Below are 21,647 nucleotides of genomic sequence, written 5' to 3'. Positions count from 1 at the left end.
CTCTCTCTCTTAAAAATAAACATTTAAAAAAAAAGACTATTTGACTTTTCTTCACTTATGCAATGTGCCTACCACATTTTGCAACTTATTTTGTTTTATGCAACTTATTTTGTTTTACTAAGCAGATTCCACAGTAAAAATCACCGGCATATAAAATATATACATCTACTGGTGGCCATGATTTGATACCTGTTTTTGTTAGCAAAAGGTTATCCAGGTGTCTGTCTCCAACTCCAAGTATGTATGTAATCACGCAATATCCAGCTGCAAATAACAGTTAAAAAATTGTGAAAACACATGCAAACCAGGTCAAACATACAAATGAGTATAAAAGCAGTCTGTGTTACTTTCATTTCAATTTAATTACTATTTTTTGATTTATCACCCAAATTCTCAATTGTGTAATTTTCTTTGACTCTATGAAGAGTTTATCAGTTGAAACTCAATATAAATTGCTATTTGCATGAGAAATAACATCTTGTAGAATTTTGTCAAATTATAAAAGTCATTTCTATCAAAAGTTAATTCAGGCTTCAGGAACCTTAATTATAATATGATTCTCCCATTTCTCATTTCAAATTGGACACATGTTACAGATGACAGCAGAAAAAAGAAGTGTCTACAGAAATACACATAATGAAGTCAAGCATCCCACAACCCTATTATCTATAAGATAACAAAAGTAAATGCAGGTTTAAAAGAAAAATCTTTGGAGAAACAATCGTGAAGTGCCAGCAGATAGAAAAACAATTAAATTCACTTGAGTGGTAAAGGCGCTTAAGAAGTTAACAGCACAATATTCTAAAGTATTAAGAAAAATTACATGAGCAGGGCTAGGGGCAGAGTCACTGGCTCTATCTTTATTCTTTTGCCTTTCTCTTCTAAAAAGTCTGGAAACCTGCCATGTGTTGAAAATGCTCAAATAAAATTAAGCAAATATCACCTTTTTGAAGATTATTTTTTCCATTCTATTTCTCTTATTAATGTAACAAGAAACATAACTTACAAACATACACATGGCTATATCAGTATTTACAAAAGCATGTTTATTTCAGTTAATATGTAGGAAAAAGACTGGACCACCTGTTAATGACCAAATTAATTTCACCGGATTAATCATTAATTATTAATTAATTAATCATAGTTACAACTTACTGAAAGCTAGTCCCTTAGGTAGGCACATTACATTCATCGTCTCTAGCCCTTTAATGATGCCAGTTAAGTATTGTAACTATCCTTCTAATGAAAATATCTCAGGCTCCAGAAGTTAACGAGATTGTCCAAGGTCACTAGGCTGGGATTTGAACCTAACTCTCACTCTAAAGTCCTTGGCTCAAGCCACTTCTGCATTGTATAACTCCTGTTCCCCAAAGTGGCTATTTAGACAGATGCAACACTCAAGATATTTAAGTTCAAGTGTATTTGTTTAGAATAACTAACCATAGACTAATTACAGGTGAAATTATACATTTTATATATTTCAAAATGTATCAGAATGAATGAAAGCACACTATTACCCAAAAAAATGCTTCTAATCATATTACTGGTCTACTAACAATTTTCACTAAACTGTAACAAATCAGTTATTCTCAAAATATAACCTGCAGTGTGACAGGAACTACTAGTTTGCCTACACACCATCTAATCTGTTTCTTCCTTAAAACAAAACCAGGATCTGGGAGACAAGACCATGCCTAGGTAAAAGACTGTATTTCCCAGCCTCACCTGCACTTAGGCATGTCCAGGGAACTATAAGCAAATGTAGGTTTGTGATGAGCATGTTTAAAGATGGGGCTGGCTGAGCTGGGAAGTGAGCCTTTTAGGTTTCTTCTTCTGGTTGGCTGGACTGCAAACATGATGACTGCATTTGCAATAGTCATTTGGGACCACTGGGAGAAGGCCAAGAGAATCACAAAGACCTTGGTTGGCCCTAACATCCATAAGCAGCTAAAGCAACTACAATGACTGACATCTGGGCTTCTTACAAAAAAGAAAATGACTTGTGTGTGTACATCACTATAGATTATGTTAACTTCAGCTGAATACAATTGTTGACACATTAAGTGGTCCACTGAGGGACTTGAGGGCCACTTACATAAAGGGTGAGCACATACAGCTTGACGGCCAAAATGGGACCTCCTCTGTTTTTATATTTTATAGAGTTTACGGGAACTCAGCCACGTCCATTCATTTACCTATTTCTTGAGCACGACACTGGTCTGGCTGAATGGCTACAAAAGAGATCATGTGGCCTAAAAATCCTAAAATACTTACTATGAGGAAGGTTGTAGGAAGAAACTAATTTGACTCTTGCTAGGAAACTGCTCTTCAAAATGTGATGCACAGACTGGCAGCATCACTCTCCCCTAGAAGCTTCTTAAAAATGCAAACCCTTAGGGCCCACTTGAGTCCTGCTGCATCAGAATTTCTCGGGGCAGTGCTAGAAAGTGATTGCTATACACACCACAGTTTGTGTACTCCCTTCTACTTTAATGTACTAGAATCCCCTGGGAATCCTGTTAAAATGAAGATTCTAATCAAAACATCAGGGGCAAGGCCTGGGATTCTGTTAATACAAACAAGTTCCCAGATGAAGCCAATGCTGCTGGTCCAGGGATTACAGTGGTAATGCTGGAGTGGTGCTGCTCTAAAACTGCTGCAAAATATGCAATCCACAAACGACTAATGGACCTCCACTCCGACATTAGTGAGTGCCATGCTAAAGGAAATTCATAACGAGAACACATAAGAATTTAGGACACCGAGCTCTCTAATACATGAGTCACTTAGCAATCTGGCTGCCACTCAATACTTGTGAAGGATAGAAAACTCCTGATAATGTGCATCAGAACATTGTTAAAACACTGGCAATTTTCCAAAAGAACATCACTGTGTTATCAATATACTTGAATTGTTGTATGGTGCAGCTTCTCTTTTGGTTCATTATAAATTAGTTTTATCATTATTTACTTTGTTTCATTGTTTAGCTACCTCTACAGAGTAATGATTCACATGTGTAGCAACAGTACATTTGACCTAAAATTTTTACACAACTAGACATGCCATGAATTTTGCCTGTCTCTACTGACAAAGCAAGATGTTTTTATATACTACTTTCTATCATCACGTTTGCTTTTACAGTAATTATTACTGGATTATTTTCCAATGGAAATGGGAAATGTATGGGAAAGAGCCTTTACCCTGCCTCAGTGGGTTAAGGTCATAAATATGTTTAAGGGTCATTTTAATAGATGTTTTTGGTTTTTTCTTTTAAAGTTTATTTGTTTTGAGAGAGAGCGAGCGAGTGCACGAGCAGGGGAGGGGCAGAGAGAGAAGGAGAGAGAATCCCAAGAAGGCTCCATGCTAATAGCATGACACAGGGCTCGATCCCACAAACTATGAGGCCGTGACCTGAGCCAAAATCAAGAGCCAGACACTTAACCAACTGACCCACCCAGGCACCGCTGTTTTGTTTTGTTTTGTTTTTTAAGTCAAGTGAGATAACATATGATCTTCTCTCTTTCATATGTATATAGATGGGGGAGGGGGGTGGTGAAATCAGGGTGTTCCAATAATTCAAAGTATCAATGCTTAAGAGTGAACATGCTGGAAAAGACATGAATTAAGAGTCAGATGATCCCCAGAAATTTTTAAAGCACAGAAAACAGATTCAGAACAATATGAGATGGCAAAGAGTAGATTGTCCAAGAGAATTTTGTCCAAAGGATGCTGTCCGTTAGTGTTTTGAGCCCATATGAAATGCACAATATCTTTAAATTGGTATTATAATACAACTTTGATGTAAAATTCAGAGAAATATTAGAGAACCAAACGATAGTATCTCCCTTTACTTAACAAAAATATATTTGTAAAAATAATTAATGTTCTATTTACTTGCATGAAATATACTTGATACCTTGCATAATCTGGAAAAAAACTGTCACCAAAACTATTATCACTTTCTTCTTACACTCTGCCAAAAATCTAAAACTTTACTTTCTAAAATGAAACTTATACATACATCTATATGATAATGTCCAACAATCAGATTCTAGTACAAAGTAGCAACTTATTGATCACTAAATCCTCTAATGAAAAACTCAAATAATGGCTTTCAATCTCCAATATACCAAACACCCTAAAATACAAATGATTATTTTGTAACACAACAAGATACAAAGGAAAAAGAAGGCTATTCAAAATAAGATGAAGAGAAGGCTTGCCATCAAATCGATTATCAGGAAAGGAATAAAAGTACAATATTGGGGAAAGAAAGGAGCAAGATCCAATTTGAACTGAAGTATCCAAGAGGTGCAATTAATTAATTAACTTATGTCTTTATTTTTGAGAGAGAGAGAGAGAGAGAGAGAGAGAGAGAGAGAGAGAGAGAGCACGCGCGCATGAGCATGCAGGAGAGGGAAAGAGGGAGGAGAGAATCTTAAGCAGGCTCCACACCCAGCACAGAACCTGATCTCAGGACTGTGAGATCATGACCTGAGCTGAAATCAAGAGTCAGACGCTCAACTGACTGAGACACCCAGGTGCCCCAAGAAGTTCAATTTGAAATGGCTATTTTTTTATATGAAAAACCCAGTCATATTTTCATTAGGTCTTGGAAAAAAATAGAACATTACATAAAAGGTACAACAATTACGACATGCAACCATAATATACTGTTCCGGTAATTTTACTAAGAGTGAGCAGGGCTTTCAAAATTTTAGTCAATATTTATAGATAGTATGTGTGTGTATATATTTCAAGCAGAAAAAGTTAGCATTCATTTATTAAATAGATTCATGATGTTAAAAAGTTTTCAGTAATTAGGCATGGTGGACTAAAGAATAGCCACACATTCTTTAACATGCTTTTCACTCAAGGTGGGAACTATAACCCCTCCCTTTGGGTCCGGGCAAGCTCTGTGACTGCTTTGACCAAGAGCTTATGACAGAAATGACAAATGACCAGCTTCCCAGTCCAAGCCATCAGAAACCAACAATTTCTACTTTCTGTTTCTTAGAATACTTCCTCTTGGGACCCAGCTCTGAGAACCCCAAGCCACAGAGAAGCCACGTACAGGTCATTTGACAGACAAGTCTTGCTATAAAAGACAGTATGAACTATGAACTGTCATGTGAGTGATCTTAGATGTCCTGCCTAGTCTTTAGATGATACGTAATTTTTTTCAGAACACAGAAAACAAGAGTTGAAGGTCAAAAAAAATAGGAAAGAAGAGAAAGGGGCAAAGGAAAGAAGAAAAGAAGGAAAGCAGGGAAGGAGAGAAAGAAAAGAGAAATACAGAGTTGGGAGAGCAAGGGGAACTAAAAGAAATAATACATTTTCTCTAGAATGTTTCAATAATTTTTCTTTAGTCTTTAAATACACTGTACATGGTCATTTTTAAGGGAGAGCACAATTACACGTACCACGTTATATTCCTTCAGTAAAAATACGATTAAAACCATAAAGGATTTTAATATACACATACATGTTTTATTTCAGTACTTTTAAAGTTCCCAGCAATATTACATTTTCTTTATACTTCTCAGCCAACTAGATGTACTTATTTATATATCATCTAGTATAAATTTGGGAGTAAATTATGTTGTCTAAAATAATTTGGAATACTACCTCATACGAACATTGTGAAAAATTCTTAAATGTCATGTATAAGAATCAGTTTATAAGCCATTAAATGATATGAAAGTTTAAATACAACTGTTACATGTGTCTAAAGTCCCTTACCTACTTTGCCTTAAGTATAAATAGGAACTTAAAACAGGAACAACTTATATACCATATCCCATCCAGGGCTAACTCTAGTGTCAACTCCTTTACTAACCCTCTTTTAAACAATCTAGCTATTAAAAGCAAAAACAAATAAAACAAACAAACAAAAAACTGCTTAAGAAAATTAAAAAATCCTCTAGAACATAAGCTTCATGAGGATAGGTAGGCATAAATGGTCGAAACGATACAAATTAATCCCTCTGGCATTCTACTACCTACTTATTTCCAGGAAGGAACCATAAAATAAAATATCATGAGAGGCATCCTCCTAACATAGCTCTTGAGATTTATCTAAAGCATAATTATTGCTGAGACTTTTCCCTCAGTCTCTTTAATTGTAGTTACTCAAACACAGGGAAAATCTTGGAGAAAATTAACAGCTTCCAGGAAGAGATAACTTGTAATAATAACACAGTTAACTGATTGCAAAGATACATTCACCAAAGACTAAACAGAATTTATACCTTGTTAATTACTATTATGTCAAAACATTAATTGACTTCTTCTATCAGTATATCTTTTAGTCATCTTCTTATAGAGAATTGAAATGTTATGATCTGAATGTCTTTGTGGCCCCCAAAATTCACATGTTGAAATCGTACAGCCCAATGTAATGGTATTAGGGGTGCTTAAATCATTAGGGTAGACCCCTCATGAATGAGATTAGTGCTCTCTAAAAGGAGAGTCCACACAGCTCCCTAGCCCATTCTGCCAGATGAAGATACAACAAAAAAGTCTTCTCCTCAAAAAGGGCCGTCAACTGACCACGTAGGTACCTTATCTTGGACTTCCAGCCTACAAGCCACCTAGTCTCTGGTATTTTGTTAGAGCAGCCCACATGGAGTAAGATAAAATCCTACAATGTACAAATGTGTATGAATATAGCAACATCAGGATAGCCTATTTCCTTGACTTCACTGCATCAGTGGAAAATAGAGCTTGAAAAACTTACCACAGCTTTTAACATAAGTGTCCATAACTTCAGCACTGATTCCATTTGGTCCATTCTCACTCGGTGCATATTTTCTAAAGAAGTTCTGAAAAGATATAATTCACATGTTTACAAACTCAATACAATCCTTAACAAATCAGACATTTTGCAATTGTAAAACATGACCAAGTACCTGACCTAATGTTTAGTCAATAATTATAAAATGTGGACTTTAAAAAGTATATTCTTTTTTTTTTTCAACGTTTATTTATTTTTGGGACAGAGAGACAGAGCATGAACGGGGGAGGGGCAGAGACAGAGGGAGACACAGAATTGGAAACAGGCTCCAGGCTCCGAGCCATCAGCCCAGAGCCCGACGCGGGGCTCGAACTCCCGGACCAGGAGATCGTGACCTGGCTGGAGTCGGACACTTAACCGACTGCGCCACCCAGGCGCCCCTAAAAAGTATATTCTAAGAATCAGTCTTACTACTGTGCTTGCAGACAGTTAAGATAAAAAAAAGTATACTGCTACTTTTACACCTTAGGGGGTAAACATTAGATGAAATGAATTTACTTTTATTTCTCTATACTCTATCACTTTTTTTTCACCTTTCTTCTGAATGTAAACGATTCAGAGGGGGTTTTTTGTATCATACATTCTCCTTAAAGTGAACATGAGTTATTGAAATTACTTTTTAAGTGTAGCTACTGAAACACTGTTAGCATTAACAAACTTCCAGTTATAAACCAAGTAAGTCAAGGGGATATAAACTACAGCACAGGGAATATAGTCAATAATATTGCTTATAATAACTATGTGTGGTCACAGACGGTAACTAGATTTATAGTGATCATTTCATAATGTATGTAATTGTCAAAATCACTGTGTTGTACACCTGAAAGTAATATAATACTGTATGTCAATGATACATCAATAATAATAAAAAAAAAAAAGCTCAATAAAAATGATTAGAAAGTGCCAATAATTCCCAGGGGAAATTGATGGAAAGATAAATATACGAGAGATGCTAACTGAACAAAAGAATTATAGGGACACAATACATGCACTAGAGTGTCCAAAGAGTCTGGAAACAGTGGGGAAAATAATGTTTTGTTTTGTTTCTGATTACCAACTAGAACTATTCCCTTACATGTAGATGTTAAAGAAAAACAGAATATACTATTTGAAAACACAAGTAACATGCTGTTTAAAAAAAAAAAAAAAAAGTTTACCCTATGTTTCAGCTTTTCTGAACACCCTTGGGCTTGACAAAGGATCTATGCCTAGAATATATAAAGAACTCCTATAAATCAATAAGACCCAAACAACCCAAGAGGAAAATGAACAAAAAATGTAAATAAGGACTCCACAGAAGAAATGCATAGCCTACACATATATTTTTTAATGTTCAACCTGTGATAATTAGGGAAAACTAAAACTACAATACCAAATTTAAAAGTCTGACAATATTAAGATTAGGCAAAGATGTATAGCAATGAGAAACAGAATAACTTCCCAAAAACAACTATTTTAGAAAATACGTTTTAATTGTCTACTGAAGTTGAACATGAGAATAACCTCTGACTCAGCAAAACTATTTACACAGATCAGACATGAAACCAAGAATCAATATACCAACTGCACTGTCCTTACTTTACCAAATCACAACTGCAGACAGCAACATAATAACTAATAACTTTATTAAATAATAATTTCAGTTAGAAACTATGTTAAAGCTCTCATACACTTCACCTCATTTTCAGGTACTAATCCTAGAGGCAGATGCTATTAAATTATTATCCAAATTTCACAGATGCAAAAACTGAGACCTAAAGGGTATGTTAGGAGGTCAACAACTCCGACAAGTTTGTTAGATGGAATCATAGACTCAACATATGGTTGTATCACAAGTGACACTTATTAAAGCAAAAGTATACACAGTAGAATCAGGACAGGGAAAATACACGGGCAAAGTCTGGAGAAATCCATGTGTCAGCCTCCTGGCTCTCTTCTATGAGGGGATATGCTGAGCATACTTACTACTTTACTCCAATGCCAATTTAAAAAAAAAAAAAAAAAAAAAAGGCAATAATCTGGGTGCAATGTTTCTGTCCAGGGAAGCCCATTATAGACTTAGCACTCAAGGTTTTTACTGGAGGCTGGTCATAAAGTCACCCTCTGTCTAGCAACTGTTAAAATTCAAGAAGGAAAGCAAGTTGTTCACTGTAAATCAAATTATTTGTACAGTCTAGGCACACTGAACCACTCTTATCAGAGAACACAGGAATAACACACTGAAAGCCAAGTTCCCAGATACCAGTCAAAGGCTAACTTAGCAAGCAGACCTTTCTAAAGGTAATAGCCTCAGGTCTGCTCTGTTAACTCTTCTGTGCACAAAGGGTTAAGAAGTGACTCAAGGTTACACAGCTGGAAAACTGCATAGCAAAACATCAACCCTAGGCAGTTTAATGTTCTGAGCCCCAGCTATTTGCTTTTCTTTTTTTTCCCATTCCCCCATCCACCCCACCCCTGCTGCTAATGTTCTGTTTGTTCTCTATAGTTAAAAGTCTGTTTTTTGATCTGTCTCCATTTCCTTTGTTCGTTTGTTTTGTTTCTTAAATTCTGCATAGGAGTGAAATCATATGGTATTTGTCTTTCTCTGACTAGCTTATTTCACTTATCATTATACCCTCTAGATCCTGCCATGCTGTTGCAAATGGCAAGATTTTATTCTTTTTTAATTGCTGAGTAATATTCCTATGTGTGTGTGTGCAAGCATGTATCATCGATTTTTTTTTTTTTTTTTTTAGTTTATTTAATTTGACAGACAATGAGCATGAGCATGGGAGAGGCAGAGAGAAATGGAGAGAGAAAATCCCAAGCAGGCTCTGATCTGTCAGCTCAGATCCAACTCAGGGTTCAAATTCACAAACCGTGAGATCATGATCTGAGCCTAAATCAAGAGTAGGATGCTTAACTGACTGAGCCACCCAGGCGCCCTAGTATCTATTCATCTATTGATGGACACTTGGGCTGCTTCCATAGTTTAGCTATTATAAATAATGCTGCAATAAACACAAAGATGCATATATCCCTTCAAATTCGTGTTTTCATATTCTTTGGGTAAATACCCAGCAGTGTCAATTACTGGACCATAGGATAGTTCTATTTTTAATTTTTTGAGGAACCTGCATACCGTCTTCCTCAATGGCTGCACTGGTTTGTATTTTCACCAACAGTGCATGAGGATTCCGTTTTCTCCACATCCTCACCAACAATTGTTGTTTCTTGAGTTTTTGAGTTTAGGCATTCTGACAGAAATGAGGTAGTATCTCACTGTGGTTATGATTTGCATTTCCCTGATGATGAGTGATGTTGGGCATCTTTTCATGTGTCTGTTAGCCATCTGGACGTCCTCTTTGGAGAAATGTCTTATGCCCATTTTTAAATTCAATTATTTGTTGGGTATTGAGTTGTGTAAGTTCTTTATATATTTTGGATACTAACCCTTCATCAGATATGTGATTTGCAAATATTTTCTCCCATTCAGCAGACTGTCTTTTAGTTTTATTGGTCATTTCCTTTGTTTTACAGAGCTTTTTTTATTTTTATGTAGTGCCAACAGTTTATTTTTGCTTTTGTTTCCCTTGCCTTGGACATCATCTACATACAACATCTAGAAGGATGTTGTTACCAGCTGATGTTAGAAAAATTAATGCCTATGCTCTCTTGTAGGATTTTTACGGTTCCAGGTCTCACACTTAGGCCCTTAATCCATTTTCAGATTTAAGAAAGTAGTCCAGTTTCATTCTTTTGCATGTAGCTATCCAGTTTTCCCAACATCATTTGCTGATGATACTTTTTCACATTGCATATTCTTGTCTCCTTTGTCAACGATTAACTGATCATGTAAGTGTGGATTATTTCTGGGCTTTCTATTCTGTTTTACTGATGTGTATGTCTTAATTTTGTTCCAGTACCATATTGTTTTGATTACTACAGCTTTGTAATATAATCTGAAGTCTGGAATTGTGATAACTCCAATTTTGCTTTTCAAGATTGCTTTGACTATTTATGGGGTCTTCTGTGGATCCATACAAATTTTAGGACTGTTTGTTCTAGTTCTATGAAAAATGTTGTTGGTAGTTTTTTAAGGGATTTTCTTCTTTTATTTTAGTTTATTTATTTTGAGAGAAACAGAGACATCATGAGTGGGGAAGGGATAGAGAGAGAAGCACAGGGAGACAGAATCCCAGGAGGTTCTGCACTGTTAGTGCAGAGCCTGACGCAGGGCTCAAACTCACAAAACTGTGAGACCATGACCTAAGCCAAAACCGAAAGTTGGATGACGCTTAACTGACAGAGCCACCCAGGTGCCCCAATGCTGTTGGCATTTTGATAGGGATTACATTAAATATGTAGAATGCTTTGAGTAGTATAGACATTTTTTTTTAATGTTCATTCATTTTTGAGAGAAAGAGAGACAGAGTGCGAGCAGGGGAGGGGCAGAGAGAGGGAGACACAGAATCCCAAGCAGGCTCCAGGCTCTGAGCTGTCAGCACAGAGCCCAACGCGGAGCTTGAACTCACAAACTGCGAGATCATGAACTGAGCTGACATTGGATGCTTAAGCAACTGAGCCACCTAGGCGCCCCGACTAGCATAGACGTTTTAACAATATTTGTTCTTTCAATCCATGAGTATGAAGTGCCTTTCCATTTCTTTGTGTCATCTTCAATTTTGTAGTTTTCAGAATACAGGTGTTTCACCTCTTTAGCTAAGTTTATTCCTATGTATTTTATTATTTTTGGTGCAATTATAAATGGGATTATTTTCCTCTCTTTTTGTTATTTCATTATTAACGTATAGAAATGCAATAGACTTCTATATCTTGATTTTGTAGTCTGCGACTTTACTGAATTCATTCATCAGTTCTAGTAGTCCAGTATCTCTGATGAACATGGATGCAAAATCTTAAAAAAAAAAAAAAAAAAAATTAGCAAACCAAGGGGCGCCTGGATGGCTCAGTTGGTTAAGCATCCAATTTCGGCTCATGAATCCATGATTTCATGGTCTGTGGGTTTGAGCCCTGTGTCAGACTCTGTGCTGACAGCTCAGAGCCTGGAGCCTGCTTCAGATTCTGTGTCTCCTCTCTCTCTGTCTCTCCCCCATTCATGCTCTGTCAATCTCGCTCTCTCTCAAAAATAAACATTAAAAATAATTTTTTTTAATTTAAAAAAATTAGCCAACAGAATCCAAGAATACATTAAAAAAAAAGTCATTCACCACAATCAAGTGGGATTTATTCCTGGCATGCAAGGGTGGTTCAATATTCACAAATCAATCAATGTGGTATGTCATATTAATAAGAGAAAGAATAATTTTTATTCTTAAAATTATCTTTGCATCATTTTTATAGATGCAAAAAGCATCTGACAAAGTACAACATCCATTCATGATAAAAAGAAAAAAACACCCCAACAATGTAGGTTTAGAAAGAACATACGTCAACATAATAAAGTCCTTATATAAAAATCCCACAGTTAACATCATACTCAAGGAGGAAAAACTGAGAACTTTTCTCCTAAAGTCTGGAACAAGACAAGGATGTCCACGCTCACCACTTTTATATAACATAGCACTGGAAGTCCTAGCCACAGCAATTAGACAACAAAAAGAAATAAAAGGCATCCAAATTTGTAAGGCAGAGGTAAAACTTTCACTATTTGCAGATGATGTGTTACATACATAGAAAACCCAAAAGACTCTAGTGAGCATGAATGTTTAACTACTGCAAGTGATTATTCCTTAAACCAAGAAACAGTATAACCACCTGCTTTGCCAAGAAATGAGAATAATGCTTTTCTGCAAATCTAAACTCCATACTGAATTACATGCTAAACTGGGAAAGACAAAAACACATTGTAACAAATATCCCCTGTCAAGTCCGTCCTGTATTAGCTTTCATTTCAGGCATATCAGGTTTTTTTGTGTAAATTACATACATTCTTCTTACACAGGGAAAAAGAGAGTCATATTTAAATTGGGGTGCCTGGGTGGCTCAGTCGGTTAAGCATGCAACTTTGGCTCAGGTCATGATCTGGCAGTTTGTGATTCGGGCCCCACGTCGGGCTCTGTGCTGACAGCTTGGAGCCTGGAACCGGCTTCAGATTCTGTGTCTCCCTCTCCTTCTGCCCCTCCCCAGCTCGTATTCTGTCTCTCTCTCTTTCAAAAATAAATAAAACACGAAAAAAAATTTTTTTAAATAACACAAATTAACCATTAAGATGTGATAAGAATTGATCCATGTCTATAAAGTGTAAAATTTTCAAAGACACACATGGCATAATCCTAGGAACTGCTCACCTATTCCTATATTAAAGGACAGCAACAAGGTTGAAGGGGAAAAGAGGGGTCTTAAAAACAAATGAGCAAAACATGTGTCAGCAAGAGCATGTAGTACTGTTGTGAAGAACCATAAAGTTGGAAATAGCCAAATGTTAATTTGTAGTTAAACACACTGTAGAATTTCCATAGTTTGGAATATAAGATAACTATAAACTAACAAACTTTTAAAATTTATTCCCGCTCCCCTATTATGTGCCAGGCACCGTTTAAGGAACTAAGCATCTGTACATACTAACATGGAAGAATTTGTAACTTTTAGTATTATTCACTTCTGAGAAAAGAAAAACAACTCAAGGAAAGAACAGTGATAAAATGAAACATGCACTTTTAACTCTACACACTTTTTATGAAGATTGAACTTTTTAAAACGATATTATATCCATGAATTGCATAACTCATTTAAAATTGGTTCTGTACCTGAATGCTTCCTTCTGTATCAAGAACTTCAGCAACAGGAACTGACTGGATAAACTGCATGAAGCCTACACAGAAATACATGCACTGCATTAAGCGCAACACTGGTTAAGCAATAAAAATAATAAGGGTTCTACTAAGAATAACCTTCATTTTCAAATGCATACACTGCATACTCAAATGACTTAAAGAGTCTGTAAACAATATATTAAGTTTAGACTGGCATTTGAGTCATAGGAACTAGAAGTAAACTCTTCTTTCAATTAAACTGACTTAATCTGTATGTTTCTCCAGGGCAATTTCTATTACTGTATACACAGACAAAAAGTAATAGCTAAGCTTCTTAAATATGCACAAAAATTTCTTCTTTCTGTACTTTTATAACATATGCCAATTAAAAATATTCCAAATTTAAAATCACTTTAAGAACTCTGAAATTATGTAATATCAATCAACTAAGCCTAAAACTGCATTATGTTCATTGCCTTTTTTATCTACTACTCCATGTTCTGCCATTTCCTGGAAATGACAGAAGTATAAATCCCTTAAACTACCAAAAAGGAGGAGGACATTATGAAAAATCAAAGTTGAATGAAGGAACTACCGTATACTCCTTTAAAGTAAGAAATGTCTCATTCATTCCTGTATCACAAACAGGGAATAGTGTGTATCAGTTCACTTAAGATATTTACTGATTTTCTCCCATGCAATAATAAGTTTGCCAATAAAAAACAGAGCTTTGACCCTGCCTTTATACACTGAAGAAGCCTGCAATTTTTACTGGGATAAATATTGTGAATAAAAAGGTACTGTGAAAGAGAATAGTGTAGGGAGACCTAAATTACCATAGAGATCAGAGGGCATCTGACATTTGAGCCATGCTTTGAAGGACAGTGAAAGTTAATAGGTAAAGCTGTGAGGAAAGGATGCTAAAGATAATGATCATAACATAAATGAAGGCCTTAAGGCTGAAAAGAGCATGGTGCATTCGAGAAAATGGAAGGTGGCCCATGTGGCTAATGCCTGGGAAGCAAGGGGGAGACTGGAAAAAGAGAGGCTTGAGAGACAGGTACAGGAGTGTGTCACAGGATGCTAGAACTTGTAAAACAAGCTAAGGTTTTTGACTTTGTCCAAAGAACAAATGGAAGTGAATAAATCATTTTATGCAGGATAGTCAAAGATCATATGTGCACTTTAAACAACATCATTCCGAAAGCGAGAAGAGGAATTAAACCACCACCAAAAAGATTTGAGGGTGGCCAGCAGAAGGCCAAGAAACCTAAAATGGATACATTTGTTTTTCCCAGGTGTCGAAGGGTGAGAAGCTCTGAGAGTATCAAGACTATGGAATTGACAATAGGCTGTAGGCAAGCATTCCTAGGGAACCGTCTATCAAATTTCCAGAGGTTATTCAATCTCAGAAAGATTTAGATGCTATCATTCTATATTAAAAAAAAAAAAAAAAAAAAACTAGTTCAGAGGCAGCATCATTGCTGAGTGGCTTTTTTTAAGAGCACAATACAGAGTCACTCTGGGTCACAGTAACTCTCAAATGATGATTCTGGACATAGATTAGTATGAAAAAAAACTAGTGTAAATTATAACCAGTTTTGAATGCAAAGAAATACAGTGTAAAGGTATTAATTTGTCTTACAAATATGCTGATTTCAAGAGGGAGCCAGGGAGAAAGAGAAAGAGGCCCAGTCAGCCTTCAGTGCTACAAATGAATTCAATCTCTAGCATTCTTAACTTTCAATTAAAAGAGGAAAAGTATACTTATTAGATACTCAAATAAACAACCATGGTGTAAAATAAACTTACCATGTTTTGTACTAGTGGCTAATACCTTGTAGGGTGTCAACTTCAAATCCAGATTTTCTTTCCGTAGCAGCTTTTGATCAAATGATAAAATATATTAACCAAACAAGTATAAAGATTGTTCTGAAGCAGTCTTGCAGGTAAGTATTATAATAGCTTATTATAAGAGATTACTAAATTAATTGTACTTTGATCATCAAAAATAAATTTATTAAGCACTTGATGGAATGTCAATTTTTTTAAACTTATTCTAAATCACTGTCAATAGTTTCCAATCAACACTGGGGGGTCTTCCAACTCATTTATGCAGCTCTTTCTAGTCACAAAGTATTTTAGAACTCAGAAAAAAAGGAAATGAGGACAAATACGTTCCTTTAAAAGCCAGAGGCAGAGATGCGATTTAAAGAAGAAAAAGATCTAGTTGACTAAGAGGAAGGGAGTTACTAAACTCGACATCAAGAGAACTTAACTGAGAAAAGAGTTTTAATAAAAACGAACAATTGCAGGGGCACCTGCGTGGCTCAGTCAGTTGCACAACCGACTTCGGCTCAGGTCATGATCTCACGGTTTGTGAGCTCAAGCCCCATGTCGGGCTCTGTGCTGACAGCTCAGAGCCTGGAGCCTGCTTTGGATTCTGTGTCTCCCTCCCTCTGCCCCTTCCCCGCTCACACTCTATCTCCCTCTCAAAAATAAATAAACATAAAAAAGAATTAAAAAAAAAAAAGGAACAGTTGCAATTTCATTTTATACTCAACCCAAGAGTCACTCTGCAGTGCATAAAAACAACTAAAGTTGTTTAAGGTCAACTGGAGATTGCTGAGCTTCCTATGATTGCACCTGAATGTTAAAAAAAATTCAGTGTCCATTCACTGCATATATACTAAACCAAAATTAAAAAATGGTCCCTGCCAATATAAAGTTATAGTTACCTTGTCCATGAGTGAAATGATTTGAAGAATAAGTTGATCTTGGCGTAAATCATCCCCATGCTTAAATATAACTGGGTATTTGCCCCCATCTTCTGTCTTAAAAAATAACTGTGCAGGCATAAGAGCACTCTGAAAATAAAAATATTGTTTTCAAATATGGATGTAAATTAATGCACAAAGATCTACCACGCACATAGGAAATGCTGACACATAAGGTAAACAAATAGGTAAGCAGAACCTAAAGAAACAAAATGGGCTGACAACAAGACACAATAGGAATCCTTGAAGAAAACTACGAACTAGCTAATACTCAGAAGATTACACAGCATATAGAGCAAAAGCTCTGGAGTCAGTCACAGATAGGAATCCAGGCTCCACCAGGTACTAGATGTTGGATCTTGCACATATTCTTTACCCTGTTTCCTCACGTGTAAAATGAAGGTAACACTTCCTCTGCACAGCTGCTAAGGTGATTAGAAACCATAGAGGAACAAGAGTCTGGCACCACGCCTGATACAAAGCAGATGTTCTATCTATGTTTGCCATCATCATTTTAGTATTACAGACATAATGAAATAAATGAGATAAAACTACAGCATAAAAGTGCACCAGATAGAGGGGTGCCTGGGTGGCTCAGTTCAGTTAAGCATCCGATTCCTGATTTCGGCTCAGGTCATGATTTCTCGGTTTGTCACACTGAGCCCCGCTGACACCATAAAGCCTGCTTGGAACTCTCTCTCTCTCTCTCTGTCCCTCACTTATGCACACACTCTCCTCTTCTCACAAAATAAACAAACATTAAAAAAAAAAAAAAATGCACCAGATAGAAAGTCATGAGCCATGGTTACTAATAGCAGGCATACGATTAGTCATGCAGCTTTGAGACTCAAACTCCTCTTTTATAAAATGAGGGGAGGTCTCAAATACCTATATATTTTATTCTGGAATAATTATATTTTTGCCCTGAATCTTTCCCTTAACTAGCTGAAATCTCCAATGTAGCTTATAAATGTGCCTAAATCAATGATTAATGGAATTAAACTCACTTTAGAAACCACCTCATGTGGAGTAGTAGCACACTGAGATACCTACTTGGAGATAAAAGGTCAGAAAACTGTTCAGAAAAAGATGCCCTATTAGTTTAGATCACTGAGGGGAAAAAAATCCTTTAATATTGAAATTTGAAAAAATATATGATAGTCTAAAGAAATGTGTCTGACAAAGAAAGCCATTGCAACTTTAATTTACACAGGTGATGAGAAATAACAGAAAGAAGTATCAGACAGAGGGATAAACAGACAAATTTGTGACAGAGCAAATACAAATACATAAAATGTTAACAAAAGTCAAACAGTAGGTATATATAGTTGTTTACTGTATAATTCTTTAAACACTGCTGCATGCTTCAACAGTTCCCCATAAAATGAAAGGGTAAAAGGCATCAAAAATGCTTCAGTGAATATATGTTTAGAACTTACAACCTCTTGTGTATTAAAACTCTGAATTTTAAATTATCTTAAATTTGGAGTATTCTTTTATCACCCCAAGCAAAAATATATTTTATAAATTACCTCAAAGGCTTTTGTGACCCAAAAAATGATTAAGAGTTACTAGGACTGGGGTGCCTGGGTGGCTCAGTCAGTTAAGCATCCCACTGTTGATTTCAGCTCAGGTCATGATCTCGAGGTTGGTAGGATTGAACCCCACATTGGGCTCTGCATTGACAGGGTACCTGCTTGGGATTCTCTCTCTCTCTTTCTCTCTCTCTCTCTCTCTCTCTCTCTCTCTCTCTGTGTGTGTGTGTGTGTGTGTGTCCCTCTCCCACTCCTGCTACTCTCTTTGTCTCAGAGTAAATAAATAAACTTTTTTAAAAATACTATAGTATTTTTACCTGAGAGGCTTAGTCAGTTAAGTTTCTGACTCTTGATTTGGGCTCAGATCATGATCTCAAGGTCCTGAGATGGAGCTCCTCACTGGGCATGGGGCCTACTTAAGATTCTCTCTCTCCCTCTCCCTCTGCCCCTCCCCGACTCCCGCTCTTGTGCATGAGCTCGATCTCTTTAAAAAAAAAAAAAAAAAAAAAGAATTACTATGATAGAGTTATGTAGTAAATACCCTAAAACCATTAACCCTAAACTCCAACCCAGAATTTTCAAGAATGCTCACATACTTTAGGGTTGGAAGAAAAAAAAAAAAAAAAAACTGAGTATCAGGATCAAAAATACATTTCATGGTATTTTATTGGCTACCCATTTTGTGCATGTAAGACATAATTATCTGCATACTTCAGGAGAAAATGGGTCCAGAATCTACCTAACAATAGTGGCAGGTATATTCTTATACTCCACTCTTATAACTCCTGCTTTCAACTCATCCTGTTTCAAAAAATTGGTAAAACTACCTTTTTGATTTACTGCTCTATCAATTAGTCCTCAGGGAATGTGAATATTAGAAGCTGATCTTGTTTGAGAGTTCAAGTCCAAAGGAACACCAGCTGTATACAGGTATACTGGTTGTTAATGTCTGTGTGCAACTCTTTACATTTCAGCTTCCAGTGGGTTGTAAGCACAAGCTGAGAAATATTTGCATTTTATCTCCTGTACCAGTATTTTTCAAATTGCAGGTAATAATCCATTAATGAGATTTAAAACCAATTAAACAAGTTGCAAGTTAAATGTAAAACTTAATGGAACAGAATAATTCTTAAAAGAATAGAAACTATCAGAGTCCATACCATGCAATAAGGTTCAGTGCTGCTTTATAAAACTCAGCCTTTCAGTTGAATGAGATGTGCAGCCATAGGCTGCCTTTAAACACACCCTTGAAAAAATTCCAAACTACTTCTTACTATAATCACACCCCTTTTTATATTCATAAGTCATTGTCCTATGAGCCCTTTCTTTTCTGGATACAAAGTAATATCTGAGTGCAACTTATGCCTTGTACCCCTAGAATCACAAAACTTAAACACCAGGTATCCCTGAGGCCATTCTTTATGATGCCCAACAGATAATGATGCTTCACAGCTAATGCTGCTCACTCCTTGGGACTAAGTGGAAAAAGTGGCTGCTACCAGCTCTTTCTAACTATCCAAGTCGTGGCCAGCCAAAAGAAGCGTGACATGCTATAAAGGACTAATGAGAATTACTAGTTGAAGATACAAGAAAAAATTTAAGTCACAAGAACAGATATCAGATCAAGAAATGTTAAAAAGGTTAACTGAGACTGTTACTACATAGATTTATGAACTGAATGAGTAATATAAGTTTTGCAATTATTTTTTTTTTAAGCTTACATGGAAAAAGTAGGTGTGGTTCTAATTAATAAAAAGTTCAAAAATTAAAGATTAAAAAACCCAGAGTTTAAAAAAAAGTGTATTTTACACATTTCACATAAAAATGCCTACTGATAATACAAGATCTTTAAATCAAGACACACTGAATAAACAAGACAATTTTTTATCTAGCATGTACTAAATCAAACAAAATTATAGATATTGTCTGCAACGTAATCATTGTTGAAGGGAGTGTTTTTGCTTTACAGAATTAGGTTCCAATGATATACATTAGATATCCATCACAATTACCTTAAATAGTGTAGCTGTTTCTGGGATTATTCCTCTAATTTTCACCTGGGGTTCTAAAGGCAATGGGATAAGTTCCACATCTGACAAATTCATCTTTTCATTGTCTCCAAGCAATGCCTGTAGTCTCTCGTTCTAAGAGAACAAATCAGAAAGAATTGAGTTAAAATGTAAAGGTAGTTTATAATATACAGGGTAAAGACATAAAAACTAATTCTACTAACTTTAAAATGTTTGCAAAGCACCATAAAATTATGTGCAATGCATCATAAAGGAGGGGCGCCTGGGTGGCTCAGTCGGTTCAGTGTCCAACACTTGACTTCGGCTCAACTTCTCACAGTTTACAAGATCAAGCACCGGGTTGGGCTCTGCACTGATAGCACAGAGCCTGCTTGGGATATTCTCTCTCTCTCTCCCTTTCTCTCTGCCCCACCCCAATCACACACACATGCACGCGCTTGCTCCCTCCCTCTCTCTCTCAAAATAAATAAACTTTAACATAAATAAACAACTAGGGGTACCTGGGTGGCTCATTTGGTTAAGCATCTGACTTCAGCTCAGGTCATGATCTCACTGTTTGTGGGTTCAAGCACCACATCGGGCTCTGTGCTGACAGCTCAGAGCCTGGAGCCTGCTTCAGATCTGTGTCTCTCTCTCTCTCTCTCTCTGCCCCTCCCCTGCTCATGCTCTAATCTCTCTCAAAAATAAATAAACATAAAACAAACAAACAACTAGAGAACTGCTGCTAAAACCAAAGTCAGGTCATGTCACTCTTCTGTTCAAAACTCCCAACAGATTCTACGCTCAGTTTTTAAGTCATAAGTCCTTGTAATGACTTACGAGGATATATTCCATCTGTGTCCCTATTATCTCTGTCCTCCATCCTCATCCCCTACTGCTCTCCCCTTTGTTCCAAATACACAGGGCTTCTTCCTATTTCACACATATATCTCTCTATCTCTCGTGAGCACGTACGCACGTGCACACACACACACATACACTCTCACCTCAGGGCTTTTGTACTTGGTGTCCCTCTGGCTGCAATGGTCTTCTCTAAATATTCACATGGCTCGCTCCCTCACCTGCTTCAGGTCTTTGTCCAAATGTCACCTTCTTAGTGAGGTCTTCCCGACCACTCTATTGAGAAGTGAAACACTCACTGCCTTACTCCTCAAACCCAGCACTTCCTACTTCCTTTGCTGCTTTATTTTCCTCTGTAGCATACAACAGTATCTAGCACGCTACATATTTCACTTATTTATTCTATTTACTTTCTCCTCCAAAACTCCCTAAGAATAGAGATCTTTATGTTTGCTGCTGTATCCCTAGATTCATGCTGTAGGCATGCCAAATACATTTTTATACAACAAATACATGAATATTATCACCTAAAGAATGATAAAGTGAAAACAGAATACTTAACAATATTCAAAATGAAAGCTTTAAATTTTGGGGGCGCCTGAATGGCTGTTGGTTCAACATCCATCCAACATTGGCTCAGTTCATGATCTCACAGCTCTTGAGTTCAAGCCCCGCATCGGGCTCTGTACTGACAGCTCAGAGCCTGGAGCCTGCTTCAGATTCTGTGTTTCCCTCTCTCTCTGCCCCTCCCCGACTCATACTCTGTGTCTCTCTCTCAAAAATGAATAAACATTAAAAAAACTTTTTTTAAATATTAGGCTGTGTGGTAAAAACAAAAGTTATTTCAGGAAGCTTTAAGCGATGCCTCAAATAGGTAAGGAGTCAGTTATCCTCCAGGATAGCTAAAATTGAAG

General features: G+C 36.5%; 1 protein-coding gene across 1 annotated transcript in view; it reads right to left on the bottom strand.

The window, feature by feature from the left end:
- PIK3C3 (phosphatidylinositol 3-kinase catalytic subunit type 3) overlaps positions 1-21,647 on the bottom strand; it is a 142,534-nt gene that overhangs the window by 39,516 nt on the left and 81,371 nt on the right. The window contains exons 16-21 of the mRNA XM_003995149.6: positions 19,876-20,007; positions 16,290-16,418; positions 15,364-15,433; positions 13,546-13,610; positions 6,740-6,824; positions 190-264 (exon numbers count right to left, since the gene is read on the bottom strand). Of these exons, the coding sequence (XP_003995198.1) occupies positions 190-264; positions 6,740-6,824; positions 13,546-13,610; positions 15,364-15,433; positions 16,290-16,418; positions 19,876-20,007 (556 nt within the window). The remainder of the gene's footprint in view (positions 1-189; positions 265-6,739; positions 6,825-13,545; positions 13,611-15,363; positions 15,434-16,289; positions 16,419-19,875; positions 20,008-21,647) is intronic.

Source organism: Felis catus, chromosome D3 (assembly GCF_018350175.1).
Source record: "Felis catus isolate Fca126 chromosome D3, F.catus_Fca126_mat1.0, whole genome shotgun sequence".
NCBI classification, from domain to species: domain Eukaryota; kingdom Metazoa; phylum Chordata; class Mammalia; order Carnivora; family Felidae; genus Felis; species Felis catus.
Note: the sequence above shows the minus strand (reverse complement) of the source record. Positions and strands in the feature narration are given on the sequence as shown.